The sequence below is a fragment of the Salvelinus fontinalis genome, chromosome 36 (genome assembly GCF_029448725.1).
Source record: "Salvelinus fontinalis isolate EN_2023a chromosome 36, ASM2944872v1, whole genome shotgun sequence".
In the NCBI taxonomy this organism is placed as follows: Eukaryota; Metazoa; Chordata; class Actinopteri; order Salmoniformes; family Salmonidae; genus Salvelinus; species Salvelinus fontinalis.
This window is the reverse complement of record NC_074700.1, coordinates 27,827,721-27,845,537: the sequence shown is the minus strand read 5'-3', so window position 1 is coordinate 27,845,537 and position 17,817 is coordinate 27,827,721. Positions and strand designations below refer to the sequence as shown.

The window sequence follows — 17,817 nt, the reverse complement described above, 5'->3', positions numbered from 1 at the left end:
CTGTTGTATTCAGCATTTCACTGTAAGGTCTACCTACACCTGTTGTATTCAGCATTTCACTGTGAGGTCTACTACACCTGTTGTATTCAGCATTTCACTGTGAGGTCTACTACACCTGTTGTATTCAGCATTTCACTGTAAGGTCTACTACACCTGTTGTATTCAGCATTTCACTGTAAGGTCGACTACACCTGTTGTATACAGCATTTCACCGTAAGGTCTACACCTGTTGTATTCAGCATTTCATTGTAAGGTCTACTACACCTGTTGTATTCAGCATTTCACTGTAAGGTCTACTACACCTGTTGTATTCAGCATTTCACTGTAAGGTCTACTACACCTGTTGTATTCAGCATTTCACTGGGAGGTCTACTACACCTGTTGTATTCAGCATTTCACTGTAAGGTCTAGTACACCTGTTGTATTCAGCATTTCACTGTAAGGTCTACTACACCTGTTGTATTCAGCATTTCACTGTAAGGTCTACTACACCTGTTGTATTCAGCATTTCACTGTGAGGTCTACTACACCTGTTGTATTCAGCATTTCACTGTAAGGTCTACTACACCTGTTGTATTCAGCATTTCACAGAAAGGTCTACTACACCTGTTGTATTCAGCATTTCACAGTAAGGTCTACTACACCTGTTGTATTCAGCATTTCACTGTAAGGTCTACTACACCTGTTATATTCAGCATTTCACTGTAAGGTCTACTACACCTGTTGTATTCAGCATTTCACTGTGAGGTCTACTACACCTGTTGTATTCAGCATTTCACTGTGAGGTCTACTACACCTGTTGTATTCAGCATTTCACTGTAAGGTCTACTACACCTGTTGTATTCAGCATTTCACTGTATGGTCTACTACACCTGTTGTATTCAGCATTTCACAGTAAGGTCTACCTACACCTGTTGTATTCAGCATTTCACTGTAAGGTCTACTACACCTGTTGTATTCAGCATTTCACTGTAAGGTCTACTACACCTGTTGTATTCAGCATTTCACTGTAAGGTCTACTACACCTGTTGTATTCAGCATTTCACTGTAAGGTCTACCTACACCTGTTGTATTCAGCATTTCACTGTGAGGTCTACTACACCTGTTGTATTCAGCATTTCACTGTGAGGTCTACTACACCTGTTGTATTCAGCATTTCACTGTAAGGTCTACTACACCTGTTGTATTCAGCATTTCACTGTAAGGTCTACTACACCTGTTGTATTCAGCATTTCACTGTAAGGTCTACTACACCTGTTGTATTCAGCATTTCACTGTAAGGTCGACTACACCTGTTGTATTCAGCATTTCACCGTAAGGTCTACACCTGTTGTATTCAGCATTTCATTGTAAGGTCTACTACACCTGTTGTATTCAGCATTTCACTGTAAGGTCTACTACACCTGTTGTATTCAGCATTTCACTGTAAGGTCTACTACACCTGTTGTATTCAGCATTTCACTGGGAGGTCTACTACACCTGTTGTATTCAGCATTTCACTGTAAGGTCTAGTACACCTGTTGTATTCAGCATTTCACTGTAAGGTCTACTACACCTGTTGTATTCAGCATTTCACTGTAAGGTCTACTACACCTGTTGTATTCAGCATTTCACAGTAAGGTCTACTACACCTGTTGTATTCAGCATTTCACTGTAAGGTCTACTACACCTGTTATATTCAGCATTTCACTGTAAGGTCTACTACACCTGTTGTATTCAGCATTTCACTGGGAGGTCTACTACACCTGTTGTATTCAGCATTTCACTGTGAGGTCTACTACACCTGTTGTATTCAGCATTTCACTGTAAGGTCTACTACACCTGTTGTATTCAGCATTTCACTGTAAGGTCTACTACACCTGTTGTATTCAGCATTTCACTGGGAGGTCTACTACACCTGTTGTATTCAGCATTTCACTGTAAGGTCTAGTACACCTGTTGTATTCAGCATTTCACTGTAAGGTCTACTACACCTGTTGTATTCAGCATTTCACTGTAAGGTCTACTACACCTGTTGTATTCAGCATTTCACTGTGAGGTCTACTACACCTGTTGTATTCAGCATTTCACTGTAAGGTCTACTACACCTGTTGTATTCAGCATTTCACAGTAAGGTCTACTACACCTGTTGTATTCAGCATTTCACAGTAAGGTCTACTACACCTGTTGTATTCAGCATTTCACTGTAAGGTCTACTACACCTGTTATATTCAGCATTTCACTGTAAGGTCTACTACACCTGTTGTATTCAGCATTTCACTGTGAGGTCTACTACACCTGTTGTATTCAGCATTTCACTGTGAGGTCTACTACACCTGTTGTATTCAGCATTTCACTGTAAGGTCTACTACACCTGTTGTATTCAGCATTTCACTGTATGGTCTACTACACCTGTTGTATTCAGCATTTCACAGTAAGGTCTACCTACACCTGTTGTATTCAGCATTTCACTGTAAGGTCTACTACACCTGTTGTATTCAGCATTTCACTGTAAGGTCTACTACACCTGTTGTATTCAGCATTTCACTGTGAGGTCTACTACACCTGTTGTATTCAGCATTTCACTGTAAGGTCTACTACACCTGTTGTATTCAGCATTTCACTGTATGGTCTACTACACCTGTTGTATTCAGCATTTCACTGTAAGGTCTACCTACACCTGTTGTATTCAGCATTTCACTGTGAGGTCTACTACACCTGTTGTATTCAGCATTTCACTGTAAGGTCTAGTACACCTGTTGTATTCAGCATTTCACTGTAAGGTCTACTACACCTGTTGTATTCAGCATTTCACTGTAAGGTCTACTACACCTGTTGTATTCAGCATTTCACTGTGAGGTCTACTACACCTGTTGTATTCAGCATTTCACTGTAAGGTCTACTACACCTGTTGTATTCAGCATTTCACAGTAAGGTCTACTACACCTGTTGTATTCAGCATTTCACTGTAAGGTCTACTAAACCTGTTATATTCAGCATTTCACTGTGAGGTCTACTACACCTGTTGTATTCAGCATTTCACTGTAAGGTCTACTACACCTGTTGAATTCAGCATTTCACAGTAAGGTCTACTACACCTGTTGTATTCAGCATTTCACTGTAAGGTCTACTACACCTGTTATATTCAGCATTTCACTGTAAGGTCTACTACACCTGTTGTATTCAGCATTTCACTGTAAGGTCTACTACACCTGTTGTATTCAGCATTTCACTGTAAGGTCTACCTACACCTGTTGTATTCAGCATTTCACTGTAAGGTCTACCTACACCTGTTGTATTCAGCATTTCACTGTGAGGTCTACTACACCTGTTGTATTCAGCATTTCACTGTGAGGTCTACTACACCTGTTGTATTCAACATTTCACTGTGAGGTCTACTACACCTGTTGTATTCAGCATTTCACTGTGAGGTCTACTACACCTGTTGTATTCAGCATTTCACTGTGAGGTCTAATACACCTGTTGTATCCAGCATTTCACTGTGAGGTCTACTACACCTGTTGTATTCAGCATTTCATTGTAAGGTTTAATACACCTGTTGTATTCAGCATTTCACTGTAAGGTCTACTACACCTGTTGTATTCAGCATTTCACTGTAAGGTCTACTACACCTGTTGTATTCAGCATTTCACTGTAATGTCTACTACACCTGTTGTATTCAGCATTTCACTGTAAGGTCTACTACACCTGTTGTATTCAGCATTTCACTGTGAGGTCTACTACACCTGTTGTATTCAGCATTTCACTGTAAGGTCTACTACACCTGTTGTATTCAGCATTTCACAGTAAGGTCTACTACACCTGTTGTATTCAGCATTTCACTGTAAGGTCTACTACACCTGTTATATTCAGCATTTCACTGTAAGGTCTACTACACCTGTTGTATTCAGCATTTCACTGTAAGGTCTACTACACCTGTTGTATTCAGCATTTCACTGTAAGGTCTACCTACACCTGTTGTATTCAGCATTTCACTGTGAGGTCTACTACACCTGTTGTATTCAGCATTTCACTGTGAGGTCTACTACACCTGTTGTATTCAACATTTCACTGTGAGGTCTACTACACCTGTTGTATTCAGCATTTCACTGTGAGGTCTACTACACCTGTTGTATTCAGCATTTCACTGTAAGGTCTACTACACCTGTTGTATTCAGCATTTCACTGTAAGGTCTACCTACACCTGTTGTATTCAGCATTTCACTGTGAGGTCTACTACACCTGTTGTATTCAGCATTTCACTGTAAGGTCTACCTACACCTGTTGTATTCAGCATTTCACTGTATGGTCTACTACACCTGTTGTATTCAGCATTTCACTGTAAGGTCTACTACACCTGTTGTATTCAGCATTTCACTGTGAGGTCTACCTACACCTGTTGTATTCAGCATTTCACTGTAAGGTCTACTACACCTGTTGTATTCAGCATTTCACTGTAAGGTCTACTACACCTGTTGTATTCAGCATTTCACAGTAAGGTCTACTACACCTGTTGTATTCAGCATTTCACTGTAAGGTCTACTACACCTGTTATATTCAGCATTTCACTGTAAGGTCTACTACACCTGTTGTATTCAGCATTTCACTGTGAGGTCTACTACACCTGTTGTATTCAGCATTTCACTGTGAGGTCTACTACACCTGTTGTATTCAGCATTTCACTGTAAGGTCTACTACACCTGTTGTATTCAGCATTTCACTGTATGGTCTACTACACCTGTTGTATTCAGCATTTCACAGTAAGGTCTACCTACACCTGTTGTATTCAGCATTTCACTGTAAGGTCTACTACACCTGTTGTATTCAGCATTTCACTGTAAGGTCTACCTACACCTGTTGTATTCAGCATTTCACTGTGAGGTCTACTACACCTGTTGTATTCAGCATTTCACTGTGAGGTCTACTACACCTGTTGTATTCAGCATTTCACTGTAAGGTCTACTACACCTGTTGTATTCAGCATTTCACTGTAAGGTCGACTACACCTGTTGTATTCAGCATTTCACCGTAAGGTCTACACCTGTTGTATTCAGCATTTCATTGTAAGGTCTACTACACCTGTTGTATTCAGCATTTCACTGTAAGGTCTACTACACCTGTTGTATTCAGCATTTCACTGTAAGGTCTACTACACCTGTTGTATTCAGCATTTCACTGGGAGGTCTACTACACCTGTTGTATTCAGCATTTCACTGTAAGGTCTAGTACACCTGTTGTATTCAGCATTTCACTGTAAGGTCTACTACACCTGTTGTATTCAGCATTTCACTGTAAGGTCTACTACACCTGTTGTATTCAGCATTTCACTGTGAGGTCTACTACACCTGTTGTATTCAGCATTTCACTGTAAGGTCTACTACACCTGTTGTATTCAGCATTTCACAGTAAGGTCTACTACACCTGTTGTATTCAGCATTTCACAGTAAGGTCTACTACACCTGTTGTATTCAGCATTTCACTGTAAGGTCTACTACACCTGTTATATTCAGCATTTCACTGTAAGGTCTACTACACCTGTTGTATTCAGCATTTCACTGGGAGGTCTACTACACCTGTTGTATTCAGCATTTCACTGTGAGGTCTACTACACCTGTTGTATTCAGCATTTCACTGTAAGGTCTACTACACCTGTTGTATTCAGCATTTCACTGTAAGGTCTACTACACCTGTTGTATTCAGCATTTCACTGGGAGGTCTACTGCACCTGTTGTATTCAGCATTTCACTGTAAGGTCTAGTACACCTGTTGTATTCAGCATTTCACTGTAAGGTCTACTACACCTGTTGTATTCAGCATTTCACTGTAAGGTCTACTACACCTGTTGTATTCAGCATTTCACTGTGAGGTCTACTACACCTGTTGTATTCAGCATTTCACTGTAAGGTCTACTACACCTGTTGTATTCAGCATTTCACTGTAAGGTCTACTACACCTGTTGTATTCAGCATTTCACAGTAAGGTCTACTACACCTGTTGTATTCAGCATTTCACAGTAAGGTCTACTACACCTGTTGTATTCAGCATTTCACTGTAAGGTCTACTACACCTGTTATATTCAGCATTTCACTGTAAGGTCTACTACACCTGTTGTATTCAGCATTTCACTGTGAGGTCTACTACACCTGTTGTATTCAGCATTTCACTGTGAGGTCTACTACACCTGTTGTATTCAGCATTTCACTGTAAGGTCTACTACACCTGTTGTATTCAGCATTTCACTGTATGGTCTACTACACCTGTTGTATTCAGCATTTCACAGTAAGGTCTACCTACACCTGTTGTATTCAGCATTTCACTGTAAGGTCTACTACACCTGTTGTATTCAGCATTTCACTGTAAGGTCTACTACACCTGTTGTATTCAGCATTTCACTGTGAGGTCTACTACACCTGTTGTATTCAGCATTTCACTGTAAGGTCTACTACACCTGTTGTATTCAGCATTTCACTGTATGGTCTACTACACCTGTTGTATTCAGCATTTCACTGTAAGGTCTACCTACACCTGTTGTATTCAGCATTTCACTGTGAGGTCTACTACACCTGTTGTATTCAGCATTTCACTGTAAGGTCTAGTACACCTGTTGTATTCAGCATTTCACTGTAAGGTCTACTACACCTGTTGTATTCAGCATTTCACTGTAAGGTCTACTACACCTGTTGTATTCAGCATTTCACTGTGAGGTCTACTACACCTGTTGTATTCAGCATTTCACAGTAAGGTCTACTACACCTGTTGTATTCAGCATTTCACTGTAAGGTCTACTACACCTGTTATATTCAGCATTTCACTGTGAGGTCTACTACACCTGTTGTATTCAGCATTTCACTGTAAGGTCTACTACACCTGTTGAATTCAGCATTTCACAGTAAGGTCTACTACACCTGTTGTATTCAGCATTTCACTGTAAGGTCTACTACACCTGTTATATTCAGCATTTCACTGTAAGGTCTACTACACCTGTTGTATTCAGCATTTCACTGTAAGGTCTACTACACCTGTTGTATTCAGCATTTCACTGTAAGGTCTACCTACACCTGTTGTATTCAGCATTTCACTGTGAGGTCTACTACACCTGTTGTATTCAGCATTTCACTGTGAGGTCTACTACACCTGTTGTATTCTGCATTTCACTGTAAGGTCTACCTACACCTGTTGTATTCAGCATTTCACTGTGAGGTCTACTACACCTGTTGTATTCAGCATTTCACTGTAAGGTCTAGTACACCTGTTGTATTCAGCATTTCACTGTAAGGTCTACTACACCTGTTGTATTCAGCATTTCACTGTAAGGTCTACTACACCTGTTGTATTCAGCATTTCACTGTGAGGTCTACTACACCTGTTGTATTCAGCATTTCACTGTAAGGTCTACTACACCTGTTGTATTCAGCATTTCACAGTAAGGTCTACTACACCTGTTGTATTCAGCATTTCACTGTAAGGTCTACTACACCTGTTATATTCAGCATTTCACTGTGAGGTCTACTACACCTGTTGTATTCAGCATTTCACTGTAAGGTCTACTACACCTGTTGAATTCAGCATTTCACAGTAAGGTCTACTACACCTGTTGTATTCAGCATTTCACTGTAAGGTCTACTACACCTGTTATATTCAGCATTTCACTGTAAGGTCTACTACACCTGTTGTATTCAGCATTTCACTGTAAGGTCTACTACACCTGTTGTATTCAGCATTTCACTGTAAGGTCTACCTACACCTGTTGTATTCAGCATTTCACTGTGAGGTCTACTACACCTGTTGTATTCAGCATTTCACTGTGAGGTCTACTACACCTGTTGTATTCAACATTTCACTGTGAGGTCTACTACACCTGTTGTATTCAGCATTTCACTGTGAGGTCTACTACACCTGTTGTATTCAGCATTTCACTGTAAGGTCTACTACACCTGTTGTATTCAGCATTTCACTGTATGGTCTACTACACCTGTTGTATTCAGCATTTCACTGTAAGGTCTACCTACACCTGTTGTATTCAGCATTTCACTGTGAGGTCTACTACACCTGTTGTATTCAGCATTTCACTGTAAGGTCTAGTACACCTGTTGTATTCAGCATTTCACTGTAAGGTCTACTACACCTGTTGTATTCAGCATTTCACTGTAAGGTCTACTACACCTGTTGTATTCAGCATTTCACTGTGAGGTCTACTACACCTGTTGTATTCAGCATTTCACAGTAAGGTCTACTACACCTGTTGTATTCAGCATTTCACTGTAAGGTCTACTACACCTGTTATATTCAGCATTTCACTGTGAGGTCTACTACACCTGTTGTATTCAGCATTTCACTGTAAGGTCTACTACACCTGTTGAATTCAGCATTTCACAGTAAGGTCTACTACACCTGTTGTATTCAGCATTTCACTGTAAGGTCTACTACACCTGTTATATTCAGCATTTCACTGTAAGGTCTACTACACCTGTTGTATTCAGCATTTCACTGTAAGGTCTACTACACCTGTTGTATTCAGCATTTCACTGTAAGGTCTACCTACACCTGTTGTATTCAGCATTTCACTGTGAGGTCTACTACACCTGTTGTATTCAGCATTTCACTGTGAGGTCTACTACACCTGTTGTATTCTGCATTTCACTGTAAGGTCTACCTACACCTGTTGTATTCAGCATTTCACTGTGAGGTCTACTACACCTGTTGTATTCAGCATTTCACTGTAAGGTCTAGTACACCTGTTGTATTCAGCATTTCACTGTAAGGTCTACTACACCTGTTGTATTCAGCATTTCACTGTAAGGTCTACTACACCTGTTGTATTCAGCATTTCACTGTGAGGTCTACTACACCTGTTGTATTCAGCATTTCACTGTAAGGTCTACTACACCTGTTGTATTCAGCATTTCACAGTAAGGTCTACTACACCTGTTGTATTCAGCATTTCACTGTAAGGTCTACTACACCTGTTGTATTCAGCATTTCACTGTAAGGTCTACTACACCTGTTATATTCAGCATTTCACTGTGAGGTCTACTACACCTGTTGTATTCAGCATTTCACTGTAAGGTCTACTACACCTGTTGAATTCAGCATTTCACAGTAAGGTCTACTACACCTGTTGTATTCAGCATTTCACTGTAAGGTCTACTACACCTGTTATATTCAGCATTTCACTGTAAGGTCTACTACACCTGTTGTATTCAGCATTTCACTGTAAGGTCTACTACACCTGTTGTATTCAGCATTTCACTGTAAGGTCTACCTACACCTGTTGTATTCAGCATTTCACTGTGAGGTCTACTACACCTGTTGTATTCAGCATTTCACTGTGAGGTCTACTACACCTGTTGTATTCAACATTTCACTGTGAGGTCTACTACACCTGTTGTATTCAGCATTTCACTGTGAGGTCTACTACACCTGTTGTATTCAGCATTTCACTGTAAGGTCTAATACACCTGTTGTATCCAGCATTTCACTGTGAGGTCTACTACACCTGTTGTATTCAGCATTTCATTGTAAGGTTTAATACACCTGTTGTATTCAGCATTTCACTGTAAGGTCTACTACACCTGTTGTATTCAGCATTTCACTGTAAGGTCTACTACACCTGTTGTATTCAGCATTTCACTGTAAGGTCTACTACACCTGTTGTATTCAGCATTTCACTGTAATGTCTACTACACCTGTTGTATTCAGCATTTCACTGTAAGGTCTACTACACCTGTTGTATTCAGCATTTCACTGTGAGGTCTACTACACCTGTTGTATTCAGCATTTCACTGTAAGGTCTACTACACCTGTTATATTCAGCATTTCACTGTAAGGTCTACTACACCTGTTGTATTCAGCATTTCACTGTAAGGTCTACTACACCTGTTGTATTCAGCATTTCACTGTAAGGTCTACCTACACCTGTTGTATTCAGCATTTCACTGTGAGGTCTACTACACCTGTTGTATTCAGCATTTCACTGTAAGGTCTACTACACCTGTTGTATTCAGCATTTCACAGTAAGGTCTACTACACCTGTTGTATTCAGCATTTCACTGTAAGGTCTACTACACCTGTTGTATTCAGCATTTCACTGTGAGGTCTACTACACCTGTTGTATTCAGCATTTCACTGTAAGGTCTACTACACCTGTTGTATTCAGCATTTCACTGTAACGTCTAATACACCTGTTGTATCCAGCATTTCACTGTGAGGTCTACCTACACCTGTTGTATTCAGCATTTCACTGTGAGGTCTACCTACACCTGTTGTATTCAGCATTTCACTGTGAGGTCTACCTACACCTGTTGTATTCAGCATTTCACTGTAAGGTCTACTACACCTGTTGTATTCAGCATTTCACTGTAAGGTCTACTACACCTGTTGTATTCAGCATTTCACTGTAAGGTCTACCTACACCTGTTGTATTCAGCATTTCACTGTGAGGTCTACCTACACCTGTTGTATTCAGCATTTCACTGTAAGGTCTACTACACCTGTTGTATTCAGCATTTCACTGTGAGGTCTACCTACACCTGTTGTATTCAGCATTTCACTGTAAGGTCTACTACACCTGTTGTATTCAGCATTTCACTGTGAGGTCTACCTACACCTGTTGTATTCAGCATTTCACTGTAAGGTCTACTACACCTGTTGTATTCAGCATTTCACTGTGAGGTCTACCTACACCTGTTGTATTCAGCATTTCACTGTAAGGTCTACTACACCTGTTGTATTCAGCATTTCACTGTAAGGTCTACCTACACCTGTTGTATTCAGCATTTCACTGTGAGGTCTACCTACACCTGTTGTATTCAGCATTTCACTGTAAGGTCTACTACACCTGTTGTATTCAGCATTTCACTGTAAGGTCTACTACACCTGTTGTATTCAGCATTTCACTGTAAGGTCTACCTACACCTGTTGTATTCAGCATTTCACTGTGAGGTCTACTACACCTGTTGTATTCAGCATTTCACTGTGAGGTCTACTACACCTGTTGTATTCAACATTTCACTGTGAGGTCTACTACACCTGTTGTATTCAGCATTTCACTGTGAGGTCTACTACACCTGTTGTATTCAGCATTTCACTGTAAGGTCTAATACACCTGTTGTATCCAGCATTTCACTGTGAGGTCTACTACACCTGTTGTATTCAGCATTTCATTGTAAGGTTTAATACACCTGTTGTATTCAGCATTTCACTGTAAGGTCTACTACACCTGTTGTATTCAGCATTTCACTGTAAGGTCTACTACACCTGTTGTATTCAGCATTTCACTGTAAGGTCTACTACACCTGTTGTATTCAGCATTTCGCTGTAATGTCTACTACACCTGTTGTATTCAGCATTTCACTGTAAGGTCTACTACACCTGTTGTATTCAGCATTTCACTGTGAGGTCTACTACACCTGTTGTATTCAGCATTTCACTGTAAGGTCTACTACACCTGTTGTATTCAGCATTTCACAGTAAGGTCTACTACACCTGTTGTATTCAGCATTTCACTGTAAGGTCTACTACACCTGTTATATTCAGCATTTCACTGTAAGGTCTACTACACCTGTTGTATTCAGCATTTCACTGTAAGGTCTACTACACCTGTTGTATTCAGCATTTCACTGTAAGGTCTACCTACACCTGTTGTATTCAGCATTTCACTGTGAGGTCTACTACACCTGTTGTATTCAGCATTTCACTGTGAGGTCTACTACACCTGTTGTATTCAACATTTCACTGTGAGGTCTACTACACCTGTTGTATTCAGCATTTCACTGTGAGGTCTACTACACCTGTTGTATTCAGCATTTCACTGTGAGGTCTACTACACCTGTTGTATTCAGCATTTCACTGTAAGGTCTACTACACCTGTTGTATTCAGCATTTCACTGTAAGGTCTAATACACCTGTTGTATCCAGCATTTCACTGTGAGGTCTACCTACACCTGTTGTATTCAGCATTTCACTGTGAGGTCTACCTACACCTGTTGTATTCAGCATTTCACTGTGAGGTCTACCTACACCTGTTGTATTCAGCATTTCACTGTAAGGTCTACTACACCTGTTGTATTCAGCATTTCACTGTAAGGTCTACTACACCTGTTGTATTCAGCATTTCACTGTAAGGTCTACCTACACCTGTTGTATTCAGCATTTCACTGTGAGGTCTACCTACACCTGTTGTATTCAGCATTTCACTGTAAGGTCTACTACACCTGTTGTATTCAGCATTTCACTGTGAGGTCTACCTACACCTGTTGTATTCAGCATTTCACTGTAAGGTCTACTACACCTGTTGTATTCAGCATTTCACTGTGAGGTCTACCTACACCTGTTGTATTCAGCATTTCACTGTAAGGTCTACTACACCTGTTGTATTCAGCATTTCACTGTGAGGTCTACCTACACCTGTTGTATTCAGCATTTCACTGTAAGGTCTACTACACCTGTTGTATTCAGCATTTCACTGTAAGGTCTACCTACACCTGTTGTATTCAGCATTTCACTGTGAGGTCTACCTACACCTGTTGTATTCAGCATTTCACTGTAAGGTCTACTACACCTGTTGTATTCAGCATTTCACTGTAAGGTCTACTACACCTGTTGTATTCAGCATTTCACTGTAAGGTCTACTACACCTGTTGTATTCAGCATTTCACTGTAAGGTCTACTACACCTGTTGTATTCAGCATTTCACTGTAAGGTCTACTACACCTGTTGTATTCAGCATTTCACTGTAAGGTCTACCTACACCTGTTGTATTCAGCATTTCACTGTGAGGTCTACTACACCTGTTGTATTCAGCATTTCACTGTGAGGTCTACTACACCTGTTGTATTCAACATTTCACTGTGAGGTCTACTACACCTGTTGTATTCAGCATTTCACTGTGAGGTCTACTACACCTGTTGTATTCAGCATTTCACTGTAAGGTCTAATACACCTGTTGTATCCAGCATTTCACTGTGAGGTCTACCTACACCTGTTGTATTCAGCATTTCACTGTGAGGTCTACCTACACCTGTTGTATTCAGCATTTCACTGTGAGGTCTACCTACACCTGTTGTATTCAGCATTTCACTGTAAGGTCTAATACACCTGTTGTATCCAGCATTTCACTGTGAGGTCTACCTACACCTGTTGTATTCAGCATTTCACTGTAAGGTCTACTACACCTGTTGTATTCAGCATTTCACTGTAAGGTCTAATACACCTGTTGTATCCAGCATTTCACTGTGAGGTCTACTACACCTGTTGTATTCAGCATTTCACTGTGAGGTCTACTACACCTGTTGTATTCAGCATTTCATTGTAAGGTTTAATACACCTGTTGTATTCAGCATTTACTGTAAGGTCTACTACACCTGTTGTATTCAGCATTTCACTGTAAGGTCTACTACACCTGTTGTATTCAGCATTTCACTGTAAGGTCTACTACACCTGTTGTATTCAGCATTTCACTGTAATGTCTACTACACCTGTTGTATTCAGCATTTCACTGTAATGTCTACTACACCTGTTGTATTCAGCATTTCACTGTGAGGTCTACTACACCTGTTGTATTCAGCATTTCACCGTAAGGTCTACCTACACCTGTTGTATTCAGCATTTCACTGTGAGGTCTACCTACACCTGTTGTATTCGGTGCATGTGACTAATAACATTCTGTTGTATTTGATTCTAATCTATTAAACTCCACCTTACCTTCAACATCTTGATTTCTCTCAAGGCGATCTTCTTGACTGTCTTATCGTCCTCTGACTCCAGAAACTTCTTAACGGCCACGATCCTCCCGTTCTCCTTGTGACGACACTTCATGACCATGCCGTAGCTTCCCTCACCGACCATACCCAAGTTCTCATACTTCTCCATGACACACACTATAATAACACACACTCTGCAACACACACTCTATAACACACACACATACTATAACACACACTCTGCAACACGCATATCTTACAACATAGACACACACCCACACACTAGGCTACAACACACTGATAATACAACACACACAGTCTATAATACACACTCTATAACAGACTCACACCATAACACACACTCTATAGAAAAAAACACTAGTCTACACACACACTATACATAAATATATATAACACACACACACACTCACATCAGCTGACGAATAAATAGCAGGTTGACGTTTATTGTCATGAGTCTTGTCCTGGAGGCAGTACTGAGCGATTTCCCCTTTGATTGGCCAGCTGCAAATGTCAAAATGGCTATATTGTCCCCAAAAAACAAATGGCATTAGGGTTAGCAGTGTGGTTAATCTTAGGGTTAGGTTTAAAATCAGATGGTATAATTTGGTGTCAGCTAGTAACCACTCTGCAGAGCTGCCTCCAGAACAAGATCCAGGACGAAAAACGCTAACCTGCGAATAGATAGACAAAAAAAGAGGTGACCGGTGGTCAGACTAAACAACATTGTTTACCAAATACTTTTTCTGTACATTTCAACATTGTTGCATGAAAGAAAATATTTCATAGTCTACAGCCCAAATGGTTGCATGAAAACAATAGGTGTTTGATTGCGCACATACATAGCGTGTAGTAGAACTAACTTCCTGATGTGAACGTTCTGAACCAAAATAATTTCCGGATACTCAGCTGAGCCACCGGGCCGACTTCAAAAAACTTCAACGGTTTGTTGAACAATTAGTGGACTAATGTTCGGTACAAAGACTCCCAGATCCTTATCAGATCGATATCACTCTTATCGATCAAACGTAAACAGTGGTGTAAAGCCGCACCGGACATCCGAGATGAGAGAACTAGCAAACAATTACCTGTGTCACCAAAGCCGTTACCCGTAGCAACTGGCCTCCGGTGCTGTACACAAAAACATCACTCTACTCTCTAGCCCAGTGTAGTGAGCTCTGAGAATGTGAATGAGGAGGTTTTGAGGAAAAGTTAACTACTTTGACATTTTCCTTTGTGTAATTTTCAACTTTAACAAAACCAATCAGATACTGGTGAATTTCTATTACATTTTACTCTATTCTACTCAGGGCCAGCTCTGTGCTTTTGGGGGGATTGTTTTACTTTTTTAAGTTAATCTCCTGCATTTCTACACATTTTGTAATGACTTATGCCATCTTAATGTCATATCTGAGTGAGAATGGCTATCAAAATCAATGGGGTCTTTCATGCCAAATAGTGTCCACTTGAGAAAAAAAAAAGTCTCACAATGGGATTCGATAAACTATGAGCAAAAATGTTGTTATAACTAACCCAAGAAAGACCACAGTCTGTCATTTCAATTCGGAAGCAAATTAATCATACTGAGCAAAACAATTAATCAAGGTGGGCAGAGCCAAGCACGAGCTAGCGAGAGCCAATTGGCGCGTTTTACCATGTATTCGCATATTTCCATTAGGGAAAGTGCTTGTGTACAATAACTCAATTCTCACTAGTGCTCTTTCTAAACAAAGCACATTTTAAACTTTGTCACATTGAAACTTGGCTTAGGGTAAAGTCTACAAAACTCAGTCCACTCTGTAACAGATTCAAGTTTTAGAAAACATAATTTTTTTCCTGAGTTTCCAGTTGTTTTGAACGTGACAGAAGTCATGCTGGATTGACAGCATGGCCAATGTATTCAACCTTTTCTAGACTATAGTGTTGAATGTTTATGCTTTTAAGCTTGGAAAAGAGACCCTTAAACCCAGACTTGGACCACACACCCACTCCACTGAATAGCAGGCTAGGGATTGCATTTCAACACCTACAGTTAGCCACTGATTACTTCCAAATCACTCATTGTTGAATGTGCGATTTCCAACTTGTTGTGTAATGTTTAAGTCCAATGGCCGATGAGCACCGATACGTTTTATCTATAATTTCTCTTCATATGACAAGGATCGAAAAGGATTTGCCAGTAGACTGTCGACTTGATTCATGATGACGACTGCTTGTCTAGCTTGCTAGCTAATATTTTTGAAAGTATGATGTTGACATGATCAGTCCAATCAAAGCTGCTGTAGATATCACGTGATTTGACGTCTTTTTATCTTTGGCCAATGACCTTGAGCCTTCTTGGATGGGCACTTCTAATGTAACTCTATGGCAGCACCCAAGGGGCTTGAATATTCGAGCTCTCCCCGTAGATTGTGCGGTGACGTATTGTTCGCATGAGTGACAGAACACTGAGCCAATCACGGCGCAACTAGAGAACATTTCGACTCAGTATTTTCTGCCCCACCACCACAGAAAGCACTGAGCTAGGGTGAAACACCTGCATTTTGGAGCTGCCTTAAGAAAGAAAAGCAAAAAAAATAGACCATGTTTGTATGCGGTGTCATGACGTGGCCTTTTCTGGGTATAGATCATGGCTTCCCACTCTCTCCGACACCCAGGGTCTGTTATCTCAGGTCGTAAATAAAGGGGTGAGATCTTGCGTGGAGCCCCAGATCGAGGGAGATTATCAGTGGTCTCGTATGTCTTCCATTTCCTAGTAATTGCTCCCACAGTTGATTTCTTCAAACCAAGCTGCTTACCTATTGCAGATTCAGTCTTCCCAGCCTGGTGCAGGTCTACAATTTTGTTTCTGGTGTCCTTTGACAGCTCTTTGGTCTTGGCCATAGTGGAGTTTGGAGTGTGACTGTTTGAGGTTGTGGACAGGTGTCTTTTATACTGATAACAAGTTCAAACAGGTGCCATTAATACAGGTAACGAGTGGAGGACAGAGGAGCCTCTTAAAGAAGAAGTTACAGGTCTGTGAGAGCCAGAAATCTTGCTTGTTTGTAGGTGACCAAATACTTATTTTCCACCATAATTTGCAAATAAATTCATTAAAAATCCTACAATGTGATTTTCTGGATTTTTTTTCTAATTTTGTCTGTCATAGTTGAAGTGTACCTATGATGAAAATTACAGGCCTCTCTCATCTTTTTAAGTGGGAGAACTTGCACAATTGGTGGCTGACTAAATACTTTTTTGCCCCACTGTAAGGTCCCACAGTTGACAGTGCACGTCAGAGCAAAAACCAAGCCATGAGGTTAGAAGGTATTGTCAGTAGAACACCGAGACAGGATAGTGTCAAAGCACAAAACAGTGTCAAAACAGGAGATGAAAACTAAATGGAAACTAAACAGGAAATGGAAACTAAACAGGAGATGGAAACTAAACAGGACACTAAACAGAAGATGGAAACTAAATGAAACTAAACAGGAGATGGAAACTAAACAGTAGATGGAAACTAAATGGAAACTGAACAGGAGATGGAAACTAAACAGTAGATGGAAACTAAATGGAAACTGAACAGGAGATGGAAACTAAATGGAAACAAAACAAGAGATGGAAACTAAACAGTAGATGGAAACTAAATGGAAACTGAACAGGAGATGGAAACTAAACAGGAGATGGAAACTAAATGGAAACTAAACAGTAGATGGAAACTGAACAGGAGATGGAAACTAAACAGGAGATGGAAACTAAATGGAAACTAAACAGGAGATGGAAACTAAACAGGAGATGGAAACTAAACAGGAGATGGAAACTAAATGGAAACTGAACAGGAGATGGAAACTAAACAGGAGATGGAAACTAAATGGAAACTAAACAGGAGATGGAAACTAAACAGGAGATGGAAACTAAACAGTAGATGGAAACTAAACAAGAGAAGGAAATTAAATGGAAACTAAACAGTAGATGGAAACTAAACAAGAGAAGGAAACTAAATGGAAACTAAACAGTAGATGGAAACTAAACAGGAGATGGAAACTAAACAAGAGAAGGAAACTAAATGGAAACTAAACAGTAGATGGAAACTAAACAAGAGAAGGAAACTAAATGGAAACTAAACAAGAGAAGGAAACTA

General features: G+C 40.2%; 1 protein-coding gene across 1 annotated transcript in view; it reads right to left on the bottom strand.

The window, feature by feature from the left end:
* LOC129835552 (cyclin-dependent kinase-like 2) overlaps positions 1-14,746 on the bottom strand; it is a 49,992-nt gene extending 35,246 nt beyond the window's left edge. Inside the window, exon 1 of the mRNA XM_055901238.1 lies at positions 13,681-14,746. Within this exon, the coding sequence (XP_055757213.1) occupies positions 13,681-13,848 (168 nt within the window). The 5' untranslated portion in view covers positions 13,849-14,746. The remainder of the gene's footprint in view (positions 1-13,680) is intronic.
* Between the last annotated feature and the right edge of the window lie 3,071 nt (positions 14,747-17,817).